The sequence below is a fragment of the Manis pentadactyla genome, chromosome 11 (assembly GCF_030020395.1).
Source record: "Manis pentadactyla isolate mManPen7 chromosome 11, mManPen7.hap1, whole genome shotgun sequence".
NCBI classification, from domain to species: domain Eukaryota; kingdom Metazoa; phylum Chordata; class Mammalia; order Pholidota; family Manidae; genus Manis; species Manis pentadactyla.
The window spans coordinates 2,022,148-2,040,306 of NC_080029.1; the positions used below are offsets into that span (position 1 = coordinate 2,022,148).

Here is an 18,159-nt window from a genome sequence, read left to right on the forward strand (position 1 = left end):
ACGTTTTCATTCAGCAGTGGGCCCTACAAATGACGTCGCCATCCCAGCTCACGTGAAATCTGAGGGAAGGACTTCTGAGACAGAAGGAAGAGCAAGTGCAGGGCCCCGAGGCAGGAAGATGGTTAGCAGCGCTGAGCAAGGCGGCCCATGTGGCTGGGATGAGGTGACAGAGGGGGTGGGAAGTGCATCTGTGTTGACCCTGCAGGCTGCGGAGGGCTTAGGCTTTGCTGGGTGAGGTGGAGAGCTAGGGGGAGTTTTGAGAGAAGTGAAATGATCTTACTTTAAAAGGATCATGCCAGGTGCTGGGTTCAGCATGGACTCATGGTCAGGTGGTGCGTGGTGAGCAGGCAGCAAAGGCAGAAGCAGGGGGACCAGTAAGGGGCCCAAGTAAGGGTGACACCACCTTAGCCTGGGGTGGTAGCAGTGGAGGTGGCAAGACCTGGTGAGAATCTGGAGATGTTTTGAAGGTTGAGCTGAAAGAATTTCCTGGGAGACTGGATCTGGGGTGTGAGACAAAGAGGATTCAAGGGTGACTCCAGGATTTTAGCCTGAGTGAAAAGATGGGGTACCTTCAGCTGACATGAGGAATGCTGTGAAGGCGTGATGGTGGGGAGTGTATCGGTTTCTGACTGCTGCTGTAACAAGTCACTGCAAACCTGGTGGTTTAAAACAACTCACATGTGTTTTCTTTAAAGCTCTGTAGGCTAGAAATTTGGAATCAGTCTCACTGGGCTAAAACCAAGGTGTCAGCAGGGCTGGCTTCTTCTGGAGAATCTGTGTCCCTGTCTTTAGCTCCTGGAAGCCACCTGCATTCTGGCTTCTGACCCTTTCCTTACATCACTCCAACCACTTGCCTCTGTTGTCATATCTCCTTCTTTCTCCTCTGACTTTCTCACCCCCCTTTTATAAAGACTCTTGTGGTGGCCTTCGGGATCCACCTGGATAATCCAGGAGCATCTTCGCATCTCAAGATCCTTAATCACATCTGCAAGTCCTTTTTGCCACATAAGGTAATATCAACAGGTTCTGGGTTTAGGATGTGATTAATTTGGGGGGCCATTATTCAGCCTATTATAGGGATTTAAAAACTAGGGTTTCAGTTTTAGACATATTAAACCAAGAAGCCTATTAAATATACAAGTAGAGATGCTGAGAAGATGAGTTAGGTAAAGGAATATGGAGCTTAGGAGAAAGGTCCAGGCTGGAGATATACATTTGGGAGTCACCAATGTACAAATAGCATTTAAAACCATGAAATTGGGTAAGATCATGTTGGGATCATCATTTCATCAAGTTAAAGGACTCTCCCAAAAGATGGAGCTATAAAAAAGGAGAGAAAAGAAAATTAAGAAACTAAACTAGAAGGTCCAATATTTGAATGTCAGGAATTCTGGGGGAAAAAAATCACACAGAGAAAACAGAGAAATGAAATAATCAAAGAAATTGTTAAGAAAAACTCCCAGAACCCAAGGATATAAATATCCTGATGGAAAAAAAAATTCCACCAAGTTACCAGCATAGTTAATAGATAAAAATCTATATCAGTACACTTCATCTTCAAATTTCAAATCAACAGGGATAAAGATAAGACCCTAAAAGCTTTCAAATAGAAAAAAGCAGGTTATGTTGAAAGGGTCAGATAGCAGAGTCATGTCCACAGCAACACTGGAAGTAAGATGCCTTCGAAGTTCCGATGGATGATGATCTCCAATCCAGAGTGCTATGCCCAGCCAAACTCAGTTGTGAGAGTAGAACAAAGACACTTTCAGAATGCAAAATTTTAGAAAATTTACCTCCCATGCACTCTGTCTCAAGAAGCTACTGAAAAATGTGCTTTGTCATGAAAAAGATGCAAACTCAAGAAAGAGGAAGCTAAAGATCCAGGAAACAGACACCTCATGTAAGAGGAGGACAAGGAGAATTCCCTGGACAATAGCAAAGGAAGTCCCAGGACAGGACAACAGCCATGTAATAGACTTACCAACCACCCAGACTGAGATGTATTAACTCCTAAAGAACAAAACACTACAGAAGGAAGAAATGTAATCGTGACTGATATATTTTGTTACAATTAAATATGTATGTTCCTTTAAAATCTTGCCTTCCTTAAATCCCATTCACTAAAATAACAGGGCTTACAGAGAAAAGAGGGTTAGACACAGACTATGTGAGGTCCATGGAACATTTTAAGAGTTGGGTTTATTGAGGTATAATTTATATACAATAAAATTGTTCCTTTTGAACTGTATAATTTGATGTTTTGAAAAATGTAGTCACGTAACCACCACCATCAAGACATAGAACACTTCCATCACCCTGAAATTCCTTACCCGCACTGCAATCAATTCTCCCTCCTCTTCCAGCAATGACTGGTCTAGTTTCTGCCCCTGTAACATTCCAGAATGTCATATGAATGGTGGAGTACAGTACGCAGTCTTTCATGTCTGACTCCTTTCACTTAGCATAATGCTGTTTTTAGATGTACCTATTTTGCTGTCAGTGCCAGTTAGTTTGTTCCTGTTTATTGCTGAAGCAATATTCCATTGTACAGATGTTCCACATTTCACCATTTGGACACAGGTTGGGTGATTTCCAGTTTGAGGTTATTATGATGAATGCTGCTGTGACTTTCACATACAGGTCTGTGCTGTGTGAGCTTTATGCTTTCATTTCTATGATTTCATAAGAAAATACCAAGCTGTTTTCCAAAAGGGCTGAACTGTTTTGCACCCCCACCAGCAATGTATGAACATCCTAAGTGTTCCACCTCCCCACCAACACAATATTGTCAGTCTTACTCATTTTAGTCTTTATAGGAGGTATGTGGTGGTATCTTATTGATGGTGACTAATGACCTTTTCATATGCTTATATGTCATCCATATCTCTGCTGAATTATCACTTCAAGTTTTTTGCTAATTTTTTTGGGTTGTCTGTCTTATTGGGTTATAAGAGCTATTTATATATTCTGTATACAAGTCCTGTATTAGATTTGTGATTTGCACCTTATAACTTTGTAACTGGAGCCCTAATAAAAATGACAATAATACTAATAAAGCAACTACCAGGGTCATTTCTCCTATGGCATTAGCACCTAAAATCACAGCTGGTCCTTCCTTTGTAGCCTTAGGCTTTAGGCTTCTGCTTTCTCCTTGAAGATGTTGACCCTTGCAGACATTCACTTCCAAAAGAGACCGGTTTCAGCAATAATAAAAATGCAATATGGAGGTAGTTTCCTTGTCAACCAAAAGGAAGCAAAATGTTTTAATATGAGGGAATGTCTTTGCAGCTTATCATCTGCATGCTCCCCTAGACAGAGTGAACATGGAGGGGAATGAAGTGGCCCTCCCCTACACCATCCAGCACCAAGGGGAGACTTGTCTTGGGATTTTTCAGCTTAACTATTTCTTAAGGCCTTCATATATTGCTAAAGCCTTCTTAATAATTGGAACACTTGCCCCTGATGGCTTCAAAACATTAACAAATACACTGGGGAAATTGTCTATGAACAACTTGATTTCCGGGTTGTGCTGACATCCTTCCCTGCCTACAATCACCTGTGAGCTGATGTGCATTAACAAAACACATGTTGTAACAGAACAGTCTGTACACAACTTGGCTCAGCAGTGAATAGTGTTTACATGGGCACAACAGTGGGATCCTGAATATTGTTTAAACCAAAAATAGGACATAATTGTGCTGTGAAAAAGGGAAGGATATATTGGAAGAGGACATGTAAGATTGCCAGTTTCTCATCTGCCTTAATAGGGAGCCAGTTGATAATAGCTAGCATTAAAAAAATCAAGTAATAACATTGTAAGCATAAAATTTACAAATGTGAAGACAACACACACACATATACATAAACTGTAAAAGAACTGAGAGAGGTTGCCCCTGTGGGCTGTGACTTGGAGGTGGGCCTGGGCCTACTGTTTTTCATCAGAAGCCATGGCATGGCATACTATTTGGTTAAAAATTAAGTCCATGGATTATTTTGATAAGAATGAGAACTAATTTTAAACATAAAGAAAGTTAGTATTTTGTCCAAACAGAACTATTTTTGCAGATGTGGGTTTTTTAATTGGAATTTGAATCTTTCTGACTCCAATCACCATGTTACAAGTAGAGAGCACTAGAGACCGATTCGGGAGGAGAGAAGACACAGCGATGGGCTGTCACCCGTACCGGCATGTGTGTGTGTGTAAAGTCCCCTTCTGGCTCAGCCAGTCCCGTCTTCCAAGACCAGAGTTCTCCAGCAAAGCTTCCGCATAGCCTTGACATGTTCTTCATACTTCATTCAACTCAGCCGCCTTTCTTGCCCAGCTGGACATGCCAAGGAGTTGGCAATTTCCCTTCAGGGTCACTGAGAGGCGTGTCCAGGGTCCTCCTTGCCCCCTTAGAGGAGGTTCCTGAACTTGTGCCGACTCTCCTCAGGCATCTCAGTACCAACTGTAGCCATCAAGTCTTATTATCTCACATACCAAGAGGGCCAGACCCGCTGCGAGCTGCCTCTTTGGTGTTAGCAAAAAGGACAGATCACCCTGTTCCAGCTTGTGTTCTTGTCTGCGCGGAGGAGGCTGAGGTGGGTGAGCAGAGGAGACGTGCTCAGCTGGCAGGGGTATTTCTAGGTCAGGCTGGCAAGCCTGGGACCCGAGGCTGCAGATGAGCAGCTTAGCATGGTGGGTCCAGAGACCAGGGACCGTCCTGGCCTGGCAGCAGCATCTTGCCCAATACAGGGTAACAGCAAATGCCTGATGGGATTCACTGTGTTCCACACCTTTTAATTTTATGCAATCCAGACAAGATTTCTTGAGGTAGGCTCTGTTATTATCCCCATTTTACAGATGACCAAACTAAGGCACAGAAAAGTTGCATAGGTTGCCAAAAATTACACCAGCAGAGCTAAGTAGCAGGTGGTTTAACTCCACAGTTCAAGCTCCTAGGTACTATGAGAAAGCACATTTTGTTAACTTCTTGCTACAAAATATATAATTAGGTTTTGCAAAATGGACTCTTAACTCATAAAAGCGTGCAAACTGTATAAGACAGCAGAGTCTGGAGTCAGAACTGGATTGGAATATTGGCACTCTGCCTGGGGAGACCCATCTCCAGAGACTGCATCTACAGGCCCTGGCCTTCCAAACCCAGTGGGTTTGCCCAGTGAAGAGCCCTCATAAAAAGCCAGGGAATCAATCTGGCTCCTCCTGATGGGGTCCTTGGATAGACTGTGTCACCTGACCCAGTGTCATTGCTCTCAAGGTCAGGCCTCTCTTGGGGACTCTCATTTGCTGGTGGCATCCTCTCCCTCTCCCCTCCAGCTCTGGAGGTGTAACTGCTGCCGCAGGTCCTGGAATCCTGCCCTCTCCCCTAGTTTCCCACCGACCCCCCTTCTGTAGGCAGTTCCCCTTCGTAAATAACCCTCCTGGAATTTCCCTAACTGGCGGAAGCCATCTGTTTTCCCACGGGACCCTGACTGATGTGACAGCATCATGAGTAATGGGGGAAACTGGAAGCACCTGAAGTGTGGAAGAGCACAGGAGAGGAGCGCTGACTGGGGGACCCTGCGCAGCGGCTCGGCGGGAGGGGGTGCAGCCAGTGGAAATGGTGTTTGGAAAAGCCATTATAACCAAGTGGGGTAAGGGGACGCTAGGGTAGGAAGCTTGGGGAAGAACAAAAGACCCGAGACTAAAGTGTGCTTGGGCAGGACCTCCCTAATCTCCCTACAAGCAGGACCTCAGGTCCAGCACGGAGACACAGTAAAGGTCAGAAATGAGCGAGTCAATGAACGAATCAGTGCGTGTCCGGGCCCAGCACAGGCCTTGCTCCTTCCCACCGAAGTCCCAGGCGGATCCCAGGAGGAGGGGAGAATGCGTTTTCGGCCTCGGACCAGGATCGGGGCTGTGTATGCGTGTGTGCATGTGCGTGTGTGTGCGCGCGCGTGTATCCATCTTAGCGCGGGCGCCGCACAACCTCCCTGGGCGCGGAAGGCCCAGCGCCTGCGGACGCCCCCTCTCCTCCTCGGAGCCCCGCCCAAGTCCCCGCCCTCCTTGGGCGCCCCGCTCACCAGGGCGGAGCCCGCGGCCCCGGGCTGGCGACGAGACCGCTGCGGGCGTCAGGGAGCACCTGCCCCTCGGGGCTCCCGCAGGGATGGGCCGGGGGCCGCGAGCTGGGCGCGCGGACCCCTTCTGCACAGGCCTCACCCCGCCCCCGGGCGGTAACCCCGCCGCTGGGCTTCGCGACGGCAACAGGCCCGTGCGGGAATCAGAACCGCCTGAGGCCCCGGACTCCTGGGTGTGAGAAGCCGTCGCGCCGCGATGTCCGGCGCCCGGGCGGTGGCGCTGGCGCTCGGCTGCGTCTTCCCAGGCGGGGGGCAGTGGGCAGGCGCCCCCCAGCCCTGCAGGGCCACGCACAGCTGAGCAGAACTCGGCGGACAGACCGATCGCCCTGTGCTCGCGGTGGCACCTCTTTTCTAACCGTGACAACAAATATTACTTAATGCCCCCAAGGAGCGAGCGCGACCACGAGGAGAAGCCCAACACTCGTGGAAACAGGTTTCCCCGGGAACTGTGGGGGCGGAACAGGGGCCTGTGCCTCCCACAGTGGGGCAGACGGGGCACACAGCGACCGTGTGCGGATTGGAGGGGTCCCACTGGGGCAGTGGCCTGCTCTGATTTCCACTTCAGAAACACCCTTCGGGCTTAGGAAGGCTAATCAATGAGGTGATGGTGGCTCCAGTCGGAGTGCGGTGGGAAGCAGTTGGAGGTGGTGGGCAGTCAAGGGCAGAGGCCCAGGCCATCCATGCCCAATACCTGGCTGCAGTGCTGAATGGATGGCAGGGTGGGGTGCCAACCAGTTGGAGGAGGAAGGGGGACCTGAAATGTGGCCTTTCCTAGGGAGTGCCCAGCAAAGCAGGAAATCAGCACTGGACCTCCCACAGCAGCTCCCAGGCCTGCAGGGTGCTCTGTGGGCACCATGCAGCGTGGGCTGCTTACTAGCCCTCCCCCACTGGGCAGAAGCCGTGGGCCATCCGCGCCCTTCCTTTCGCTCCCTCCTGAGTCCCAGCCTTCAAAGCACATCCCAAAGGGGACTCCTTATGCACATCCACCACTTCCTAAAAGGCTTCCCTCCTTCACTCTTGCCACACGCTGGGCAGCCTCCCCAAGGTGGCTACTGGATATTGGAAAACATAGATCTCTCTACTCCCCTGGAAAATCACTGGTATGAAATCCAGACCCATCCTAGCCCACAAACCCCAACCTGCCCTCACCTCCCTGCACTCTCCCCCTGTTCTGTTGAGCCCCCCAGCGCTGCCCCCAGAGCTGCTGTAAGCTCACCTGCTCTTGTTCTTCCTTCACATGCTTCTCCCCGGGTGCCCCACAGGCCACCTCCTCTGTATTCAAGTCCCAACTCAAAGGTCACCTTCTCCTGGCAAAAGCGAGTATCTCTGTCACATTATCTGGCTTTGTTTTTATTATTATTTTTAATACCATTACCACGGTTTGAAGTTATTTTGTGTTATCGTCTCCCCTGACCATAATATAAGCTCTGTGAGGACAGGGACCTTGTCTGTCTGGCTCAAGGTTGTCAGGACCTGGACTGGTGCTGGCACACAGGAGAAGCCATTCAATGCTCGTGAGCTGAGCAAGCTCGCTGGCCTCGGCGGGGAGACAGGTATATTGCCGGCTTTAAGGTGGCATGTTGTGACAGGTGATCCAGGATTCAGCAGTCTCGGAGATGGAGGTAGCGATGAGTTCTCCAAGGAAGGATCTGGGAAAACCTTGAAGAGTAAAAATTTGGCTTGTGACTTGTAGTGCTTCTTGAGGAAATAGACAAGAGTGCTTCTGCAGGCATAGGGAGATGGCTGAACAAGGACTGGAGGAGGAAAGGGCCAGGGGCCAGGATGGCTGGGTTATAGGACTTAGGTGTGGGCTGCTAGGGGCGTGGGAGACGAACTTGAAAAGGGAGACTGGTACCATGCTATGAAGGTCTCGTTATGGGCTGAATTGTGTCCCCCCAAGATTCAGATGTTGAAGTCCTTACCCTTGTTAAACCTCTGAATGTGGCTCTATTCGAAATTAGAGCCTTTAAAGAGTTAATCAAGGTTAAAGAGAGGTCATATAGTGGGCCTTAACCTAGTATGACTGGTGTCCTTATAAAAAGAGAGACACCAGGGATGCACACACTAAGAAAAACCATGCAAAGAGCCAGCAAGGAGTTGGCCATCTGCCAGCCCAGGAGAAAGGCCAGAGGAGCCCATCCTGCCTGCACCTACATCTGGGACTTCCAGCCTCCAGGACTGTGAGAAAATTAATTTCTGTCATGTAAGCAATGTAAGCCACCAAATCTGTAATCTTTTGTCACTGCAGTCCTAGCAGACTTATACATGTCTTAATTTTAACATTTAAACTACATTTTAATTTTAAATAGTATTATATTCACCTGGTTCAAAAACCAAACATAAAATAATGACAGGTGATCAAAGTCAGCCTCAACAGTGACACATGCTATAGTGTGCGCTCTTGACATGAGGTCATGAAGGTGGCATTTTACTCTGTGGTCTTTCTCCAAAAACACCTCGGTGTATCATGAGAAAAAATGTCAAATACATCTTGAGTGAGAAACATCATACAAAATGCCTAACCCAGAGGAGAGTAACTAAATGCAGTGTGGTGTCCTGGATGGGACCCTGGAACAAAGGACACCGGGTAAAACTAAGGGAATCCAAATATAATGTGGACTTTGGTTAGCACTAATGTAATGACATTGGTTCATTGGCTGTGATGAATGTCCTGTACTGATATACAATGTTAATAAACCAGGCAGGGGGTGGGAGGAACATAGGAACTTTGTATTAATCTTTGCAATTTTTCCATTAATCTAAAACAGCTCTAAAAGTAAAGTTGATTTTTAATAGTAATAGTGAAAAGTCTCACTCTGATTTCTGTCCCTTGCCCAGTATGTTCCCATTGACAGCTGCTATCTTATTAGTGTTCTGAGCATCCTTGAAGAACTCTCTGCAAAGATGAATCTGTACTGATTTTCTCCCCAGATGGTCTTTGTATTTACTTTAAAGAACATTTAATAATTTTTAATGTATTTCAACCATACAAAGAGAAAAATACAATGCACTACATATACCCATCACCTATATTCCGCAATTACCAAGAATTTGCCATGTATGCTTCAGCTCCCCCTTCCCACCTTGCTCTCTCATCCTTTTGCTGAACTGTCTTTAAAGCAAATTCCAGACCCCTTACATCTGCTGATGTGCGTCTCTGAACAATCTGAACATGTTCCATCTCCCTGAAGTCTGTATCCCACCGTCAGTAGTGACTCCTGAAGGGCCTCTTGTGAACTTGAGTCTCTGTCATGGAGAGATGCAGAGGGCTTTACCAGGTGGGGGTGTGTAGGTGACCTGATTACATCTGTGTGGGGGATGGTTTGAGCATGGAGGTCAGAGCAGGGAGGTCGATTGTGAACCCCCCTGGTCAGGAGGCCGGTTGAGGGGGCCTGATGCTCGGTGGCTGCGGCAGGATGAAGACGGGAAGGCCAGCCGCAGAGCTTATGTGGGGGCCATTGACCAGCCTGGTCTCAGAAAGATGCCTGCAGGAGGATGGATGGGGCCTTGGTGTGAGGGCCCAAGGGGCTGCCACTATCTGTGCCCACGAGTCCTGCAGGCAAGGGCATGGGATCCAAAGGCCAAAGCCCCCTTCTCAGGAAGGTGGACTCATTTTGACCACCTCACCCCAGGTGGCACTTCTTTGTAGTGTCCTGAAAAAGGTGTTCCTTGCCTGGCAGAGGGAGCCAGCACCCACCCCTTCAAAACTCGTGGGTGTCAGTTATGTCAGAGCTGGAAGGCCCTCAAGAGATCATGGAATCCAACCCCTCTCTGGTTTAGATGGGAAAACCGAGACCCAGAGGAGAGGTACAAGTCACCTAGGGCTGCACAGGGAGTCAAGCAGAGATGGAATTAGAGCCTGAGTCTCTGACTTCCAGCCTAGGGCCTCCCATTACCTAGAGCTTACTCTTCTCTCCAGACTTTGCTCCTAGAAGAGATGTGCCATTAGCCACTGATGTCCAGCATGTATACATTTAAAATCCTTGGATGACCCTTCTCCCAAGGGCCATTTGTACACTAAGCCTGCTTACTAATGATAGCATAGTAGAAAGCTATTCATGGAGCAGCTACCATGTGCCAGAAACTGCTAGGAGCTTTTGCTGTGTTGGGTCTGAAACCTCCCCAAATCCCATGAGGCAGGCACTATTATTTCTGTAATCTCCCATTATAGAGATGGGCAAATTGAGATAGAGAGATGTACCTTATTAGAGTAAGGGTGCAGCAGAGACAGTGTCTGTCTAACTGGAAAGTGTACCCTCTTAACCACTAACCCCTGTGGCTTCTGAAGAACAGAGTTCCCCATGGAGAAGAAGGCAGATACCCCAAGCCTCCCCTCTTTATCCCCCAGACCCACCCAGCAGCCTTGAGCCTCTCAAGAGGGCAAAGGTGCGGATGGACCGAGACCACCACCTGTTGCTGTCTCCAAGAAGCTGCACCCTTCCCAAGGTGCTTTATGGCCTTTGGTGTTCTAGATGCTTCTGGATGCTCCCGGAAATTTCAGTGGTGCCTGTGACGTAGTCACGGTCACATCTCTGCCAAGGATTGGGAGATGGTGGAGGATGCAGAAAGGGTGCCCGCCCATTGGGCAGCCTTTCATGAGGGTCAGCTCCACGCCAGCGCTGGGCATTGGCCACATGGGTGTCCCTGACCTGGTCTCTCTCACTGAGGTGCTCGGACCCCACCAGGAGGTGTCACGGGAAACAGGGCTGTAAGGGCAGACTTGGACCCTAGAGATGAGGACCGGGCGCTGCTCAATTAGTATCAAAGGATGCTGGCCCAGGTGGGCACAGGCGTTCTAGGCCGGGGGTATCGCCAGTGTGAAGGGCCAAGGCTAGAGAAAGCGGATGCATGCCCCGGAAGGCCGACTGGTCAAAGGAACCGGGCACCGGGAGCCCAGAAGACGCGATGGGGGCCGATCAAGTGCCCAGGAGCCGAACGCCAGAGCAACGCAGAGCCGGGTCGCGGTTTGGGGGTGCACCCACGCCTTCCGCCCTGTCCCTAGCCTGCAGTCTAGCCAGACGCGAGAAGCCAGGGTCAGGCTGCGGTCAGACGCGGGCGCGCGCCGTTGCCGTGGGAAGCACCCCATCCCCCCTGCGGCCTCCGGAGCCTGGGGTTCGAGTCCCGACCCAGAGGTGACTCGCTACGCGGCCAGAGCAGGGCATTTGCCTTCTCCGGCCCCTTTTCCCACGCCCCAGCCTCCTACCGCCGGGGATCTCGGGTCCGCGCGGCCCTGCTCCCACAGGCCGAAACGCGGGGCGGGGCAGCGGCGCGGCGTTTGCAGCGCGCCCTCCCCTCCCCTCCCCTCTCCCACCCGCGGGAGCGCGGACGCGCACGGGCGCGCTCTCACCTGGCCGCCGCCGAGAGCCGGGTTAGACGGGAGGGGCAGGGAAGCCCCACCCCTGCCCCGCCCACTGCCCCTCCGGGCCAATGGGAGGGGTCGGCCAGACCCGAGCGGAGTGACGCGATGGGGGCGGGGCCTGCGGGGGCTGAGGAAAGAGCCCTCGGGCGGGCGGGCGGGCGGCGCGAGGCGGGTGGGCGGAGGCGGCCGGTCCCGGGACACCGACGCAGCGCGCTGGAGGCCGCCGCAGGGCTGGCCAGGCTCCGCAGCCTGTCGCAGTCGCCGCCTCGCCTCTGAGGTCCCGAGAGCGCGGCGGCGGGCGCGCGGCCTGTGAGGGCGGCCGGAACGGCGGGCGCGGTGCGGCGCCGAGCGTCCTGTCAGGCGACCGAGGGCGCCGCGGACCCGCGCCGCGATGATGCCGGTGGGTGTGGACGGCGGCGGCTTCCTCCGCGGGCGGCTGGCCAAGCCTCCTTCCTCCCGCGGCTTCCCGCCCCCGGGGCCCGCGCGAGGCCGTTCGTTCGTTCCTCCGTCCGGGCGGGCGGGGAAGGAAGTGGCCTGGCGGGCGCGCCCGGGCCCGGCGCTCTCAGGGCGGGCGGGCAGGTGGGGGCGGCACCGGGCTGTCAGCGCGGCCCGGCCGGGGATCGGGGCCGGGGACCGGGGGCGGACCGGCCCACCCTGCCCACCTAGCACCGCAGGGACCCCGGCCGCAGCCCAAAGTGTCGAGCTCCCTGGCTGGGGGCTGCCCGGGAGGGGAAGCACACGAAATCGGAGCCGGTCACTTTTCCATCCGCCCTGGAGGGTGGTCAGACGGGGAGGCTGGGGTGTCGTCCGGCACTCGCCCCGCTCCGGGGTCTCGCGGCACCCCTGTGACCCCGCTGAAATTTGCTGGGGTCGCGTTCGGAGTCGGCAGCGTGTGCACCCCCGTGTGGTGTTCCCACGCTGGCTGTCTGTAGTCCTTCCCGGATTCCGCGATTCTGTTGAATTTACTAATTAGGGAATGGATGTGGAGAGCCATTTTGGGAATTCCCTTTCACCGCGTCTTGGACATTTGTGCATTTTGCCCGAACTGGCCTGCTGTCCCTGTGTTCTGGAGGTTGAGCAGGGTTCTTTAGTGGCGGTGCCTTTGTCCTGCCCTCAGGGATGCGTTCTCCAAGAAAAGAGACGCTGGTTATTAGAGATACTGCCATCCTCCTACCCGGCCTTTTCCTTTACCTATAGTTGAAATAGAAATGGGTGCTGGATTGTGATTTTTGTATTCTGGCTTTTTGTGAGATGAATGTCATGACTTACCAAAAAATGTGGGACTGGTGGTACCCAGTTGGATGTATTGGTTTTCTGAGTGCCCAATATATTAAGTAAAATTCTCAAACACGTTTATACTGAACTAACAGCAAAATCATTCTTTTAACCTACAGTTTGCACATTGAAAATCTCATTTCGGGAAGAGAGTGCCCTTTCTCTGCATTTTCTGCTTGAATACTGTTATTTGCTATGGTGCACCCAAGGACATTTAGATAAGAATTTTTTTTCGTGTTCTTTCAAGTCATTTCCTGACTCTTAATAATCTCTTTTTGAACTGATGCCAAAACATCGTATTTGCAGACTCTTAAGGATTGACCTAGTTGATCCTTAGATCCTTCTTTGTCATCAGGGTTTGTTGGGTTTCTAAACATTTGGTTTTAAATGAATGGCTTGTGATGGAAAGAGAATTGGATGAGAATCAGAAGATCCGGAGTCAAGTACTGGTTCTCCTACTTTTTAGCTCTGTGACCTTGAACAAGTCAAGGTTTCCCAGCCTGGAATCACCTGGGACAAAACAGCATACCAATATCTGAGTGCTGTCCTGAGGACCAAAAGGCTGATGTGTCCAAAAGTGCTTGTCAAACAGAATGCCATGCAAATATTTATTATTGTTAATATGGCTTTGAATTGTCAGTTTTAATCTCAGCAAGACAAGGCATTTGGAAAACATTCCCTCCCTAATTCTCATTGGCTAGATTTGGAAAAAGGCATTGCTGTGTCTTGGCATTTTGAAATCAGTTTTAGCTAAATCCTGTAATAGTTGATCGGTGTATTATACTAGTAACATTAACAGATACCATAAAATTTTGGCTGGTTTCGTCATTGTATACTGCTGAACTATAAATACCGTGTCAAGAAACTTAGCTTACATTTTCCCATATGGTACATTCAGACATTTTATCTCTACTCACATAGTTAGAGTTCCTAGTCTATCTTACCCCGTTTACTTTTGAAGAAGTTTGCTTAGCTGACAATGGGGAAATTTCTTCATGACATTCAAAATAATCAAATAGTGTTAAAAATTTTTTTTAAATTGCTTTTAATATGCCTCCTAGAAACAGTATTTCTCTTAGTCCCCTTTTTGTGGTCTTTATTTTTATTTTTTATTTATTTATTTTTTTTATTTTGGTATCATTAATCTACAGTTACATGAGGATCACTATGTTTACTAGACTCCCCTCATCACCAAGTCCCCCCGACATACCCCATCAGTCACTGTCCATCAGCGTAGTAAGATGCTGTAGAATCACCACTTGTGTTCTCTGTGTTGCACAGCCCTCCCTGTGCCCCCCCCATTATACATGCTAATCATAATGCCCTCTTTCTTTTTTCCCCTCCCTTTTCCCTCCTTTCCCACCCATCCTGCCCAGTCCCTTTCCCTTTGGTAACTGTTCGTCCATTCTTGGGTTCTGTGAGTCTGCTGCTGTTTTATTCCTTAAGTTTTTTTCTTTGTTCTTATACTCCACAGATGAGTGAAATCATTTGGTACTTGTCTTTCTCCGCCTGACTTATTTCACTGAGCATAATACCCTCTAGCTCCATCCATGTTGTTGCAAATGGTAGGATTTGTTTTCTTCTTATGGCTGAATAATATTCCATTGTGTATATGTACCACATCTTCTTTATCCATTCATCTACTGATGGACACTTAGGTTGCTTCCATTTCTTGGCTATTGTAAATAGTGCTGCGATAACATAGGGGTACATATGTCTTTTTCAAACTGGGCTGCTGCATTCTTAGGGTAGATTCCTAGGAGTGGAATTCCTGGGTCAAATGGTATTTCTATTTTGAGTTTTTTGAGGAACCTCCATACTGCTTTCCACAATGGTTGAATGAATTTACATTCTCACCAGCAGTGTAGGAGGGTCCCCTTTTCTCCACATCTCACCAACATTTGTTGTTGTTTGTCTTTTGGATGGTGGTGATCCTTACTGGTGGGAGGTGATATCTCATTGTGGTTTTAATTTGCATTTCTCTGATGACTAGCGATGTGGAGCATCTTTTCATGTGTCTGTTGGCCATCTGAATTTCTTCTTTGGAGAAGTGTCTGTTCAGCTCCTCTGCCCATTTTTTAATTGGATTATTTGCTTTTTGTTTGTTGAGATGCGTGAGCTCTTTATATATTTTGGATGTCAACTCTTTATCAGATCTGTCATTTATGAATATGTTCTTCCATACTGTAGGATGCCTTTTTGTTCTATTGGTGGTGTCCTTTGCTGTACAGAAGCTTTTCAGCTTGATATAGTCCCACTTGTTCATTTTTGCTTTTGTTTCCCTTGCCTGGGGAGATATGTTCATGAAGAAGTCGCTCATGTTTATGTCCAAGAGATTTTTGCCTATGTTTTTTTCTAAGAGTTTTATGGTTTCATGATTTACATTCAGGTCTTTGATCTTGTGGCCTTTATTTTTGCATTTCCTTCCTGATACCTGAAAACAACACTTGTGGGATTGAGTCCTTCCTATGTTGTTGAAATTGGGGTTTGTTGTGAATTTAATACATGTCTTAAGAGCATGCCATTCTAACTTGATGCTGTACAAGATATAATATTTTTCTTTGCTGTACACTTGGTGTTCGTCATCATGATAAATCATTAAGGGAAGATTGTATCACATTTTACATAGTTTGTATAGAGCAGCATTGTCTAATAGGAATATAATGTGAGCTGCACAAATGTGATTTAGTTTTCTAGTAACTATGTTAAAAAGGTGGTATTTTAATATCTTTCATTAACCCAATATATCAAAGATATTTTAATGTAGTCAATATGAAACATTTAATAGTGTGATATTTTACTTTTTTTTTATAGCCAGTCAGTGAAGTCATGTGAATCCAGTGTGAATCTGGTGAAGTTTTACATTTATAGCACACCCCTGTTCAGGTTTCAAGAGCTCAGTAGCCATGTATAATTAGTGGCTACCATACTGGACAACACAGGTTAGAGTATATTTTATTTTATTTATCTGAGAATTGGCAATTAGTGTGTAGTGTCTGTGATAACCTGTAATTAATCAGATGGTTTACTGCAGGGCTCAGTCTGTCAGCTGTTGGGAATAAAAGGAGAGTATCTGGCCATGTTCTCATCTGACACATAAAATCTTTGTAGAAGTCTTCAGTTTGGTGCACAAAGTTCCATGACTGCCTACTTTTAAACAAAGTTATGTTTTGGAATTTTCTCTTATTAAAGTAGTATTGTATTCTAATAACTGTAGTCATTCGCCTTTTTTGTCAGTAGATGACATTTTAAAAATATTTTCCCAAAAAGAAAATGGACTATACTTTAGAAATTACTCATTGGCCTATCCCTAGGATCTAGATCTGACAGCATTTAGGCCACACCTAAGCAACTTTTATAAAAATAGCCTTATTCAGAGTATGGAAAGGATGAAAACTGCCTTGATCATTAGTCAGCAACATTCTTTTTGAAAAAGTAAACATTTTGCAGGTGGTGAAACTTTTCATTTATAGGTGAATTATACCTGGGGGATGGTGCTAAGGATATTTTTTCCTCTTTGAAAGGAATGTTGACCTGAATAAAGAAAGCTCTATGGCTCTGAAGTGTGTTTTATCCATAGGTAAGGTGCTCTAGTGGTAGTGTTTGGTAATGTTAACAGTGGGACTCCTTACCCCAAGTAGACACCGCGCAGTGTGACCCCTGATTCCACTCATTTCTGTCCTAGATTATTCTGTCATTTCAAAATAATCACTATAGGCTATGGGTTACATTAATTTGCTTTTAATATTTATCTCAGTTAAACAAACATCCACTTACTTAAGGTAGTTTCTTCCCAACTATGTAGAAAACATTTTGAGCTACTGGAGTACGTCTCTTTTTTTAAACCATCAGCTATCATGGAATTGATAAAACAAATGTAGGGAGACTTAGATTCTAGTCGTGCTGTGTGATCCTTGGCCTCCATCTTTTTGGACCTTAATTTCTCATCTGTAAAATGAATTGGTTCTGATGATTTCCAGCTGTTTATGGTTGGTCTAGTAGTTGACATATAGGAGACACTTTCATGAAGGTCAATAATATTGATATTGGCTACATCAGTTGAGGCAACCAGACACTTTGTTCAGCAGCCTTTTAGTAAACTTCACTGCCCAAGTATCTTTGTGTGACAGAACAGATTGGAAGAGCTCAGTAGATGTTCGCTATTATATTTAATCAATAATTAGCTACTTGGTAAGCTTGAATATACACCCTAATTTAGTAAACAAACCCTGAAGACTGGATATCTTTTTAAATTTCAGTTTCATTTCAAACAAAAATTACAAATATAATATTACCATTTGAAATAAACTATTCCTAGCCTTTGGACAGCCCAAAAATTCATAAAAAGGGAAAGCAAAGCCTCAATCCTACAAAGATGTGTATATAAAAGCTTTTATTATTACATTTTTATTGAACTTAAAAATGTCTAACTCTTCTAAAGGCTACAGTATTAAGCATAGCCATAAATTTTTGCAGCTATTTAACTTACAATAATTTAGTAATAGCACTCAGTGAATGGTATTTGTCATCATGTGCTAAGGCACTGTGTCATAGGTTTTGTAGTGGTATCTTCATTTTTATGGAGAACTGAGGCTCAAGAGGTAAAGAAACTTGGCTAAGGTCCCCCAGCTGGTAAGTGGGAAAACAAAGTTTAAAAAAAAATACGACTCAAAAGCTTTTGTGCTAGTCATTTCAGGGAGTTTGCTTTAGTCAAGGCATTTTGCTAGAGGTGCCAGTAAACTGAGTTTAGGTAAATTTTTTCCTCTTATGCTCAGCTCAAATGGGGCTTAATATTTAAAAGAATCCCAAGGTGAATCTTTCTGATAAAAAAAGATAGTTTTCAGCATCTTGAGTTGGAGGACAATGCTGTGTTAAATGTATCTTTCTTTTTAAACAGTCTATGCCAGTATATATGCTTGAGTTACTTAGGATTTTTAGCATGATAGACACTTAAAATATCACCAGATTATTGTACTGCAGTTATATAACTGGTGGTCAACATTCATTTTTGTGTGTGTTTGCGCAAGTGGGCAATAGTTTCTCAGCAAAAGTTCAGTGGGATTTTAGTACCTTGAAGTATTGTTGCCATAGTTATTTCACAAAGTTGGTTCTAGGGCTGAATGGTGGAATGGTGGTAATCATATTCTATGCTGACACTTTCTTGGCTTAATTGCTTTGTTTTATTTCACTGCAAAGATATCTGGGTGACTGTTATTCATACTAATTAGTAAGCGAAAGCTGCTGTTACTGGATTTTGTAAAATAAATATCTTTGTATGGTGACATCATACAGAACAATAAGACTGAAAAAATGAGGTAGTTTAGATGAAAATTAATAAATGACATTCAAAATACTAGTGTACAGTTCAGAATAGGATCTTGCTAGTGACATGGCTAGTGTATCTAGAG

At 47.0% G+C, this 18,159-nt stretch overlaps 1 protein-coding gene and 1 long non-coding RNA gene across 4 annotated transcripts in view; one reads left to right on the forward strand and one right to left on the reverse strand.

Annotated features, from left to right (window-relative positions):
• Positions 1-7,446: 7,446 nt before the first annotated feature.
• On the reverse strand, positions 7,447-11,387 carry LOC130679445 (uncharacterized). Its single transcript, XR_008992383.1, has 2 exons — positions 10,472-11,387; positions 7,447-7,776 (listed from the first exon to the last, which is right to left on the reverse strand). It is a non-coding gene; the product is annotated as an uncharacterized LOC130679445 (long non-coding RNA).
• Positions 11,388-11,621: 234 nt separating this feature from the next.
• The window catches only part of PPP1R13B (protein phosphatase 1 regulatory subunit 13B), a 95,156-nt gene continuing 88,618 nt past the window's right edge, over positions 11,622-18,159 (forward strand). For 2 of the 3 annotated variants that reach the window (XM_057488091.1, XM_036882556.2), the window contains exon 1: positions 11,623-11,876. In XM_057488091.1, coding sequence (XP_057344074.1) covers positions 11,868-11,876 — 9 coding nt within the window. In that variant the 5' untranslated portion in view covers positions 11,623-11,867. Of the gene's footprint in view, positions 11,877-18,159 lie in introns of all 3 variants that reach the window. The other variant, XM_057488090.1, reaches the window with a different exon arrangement.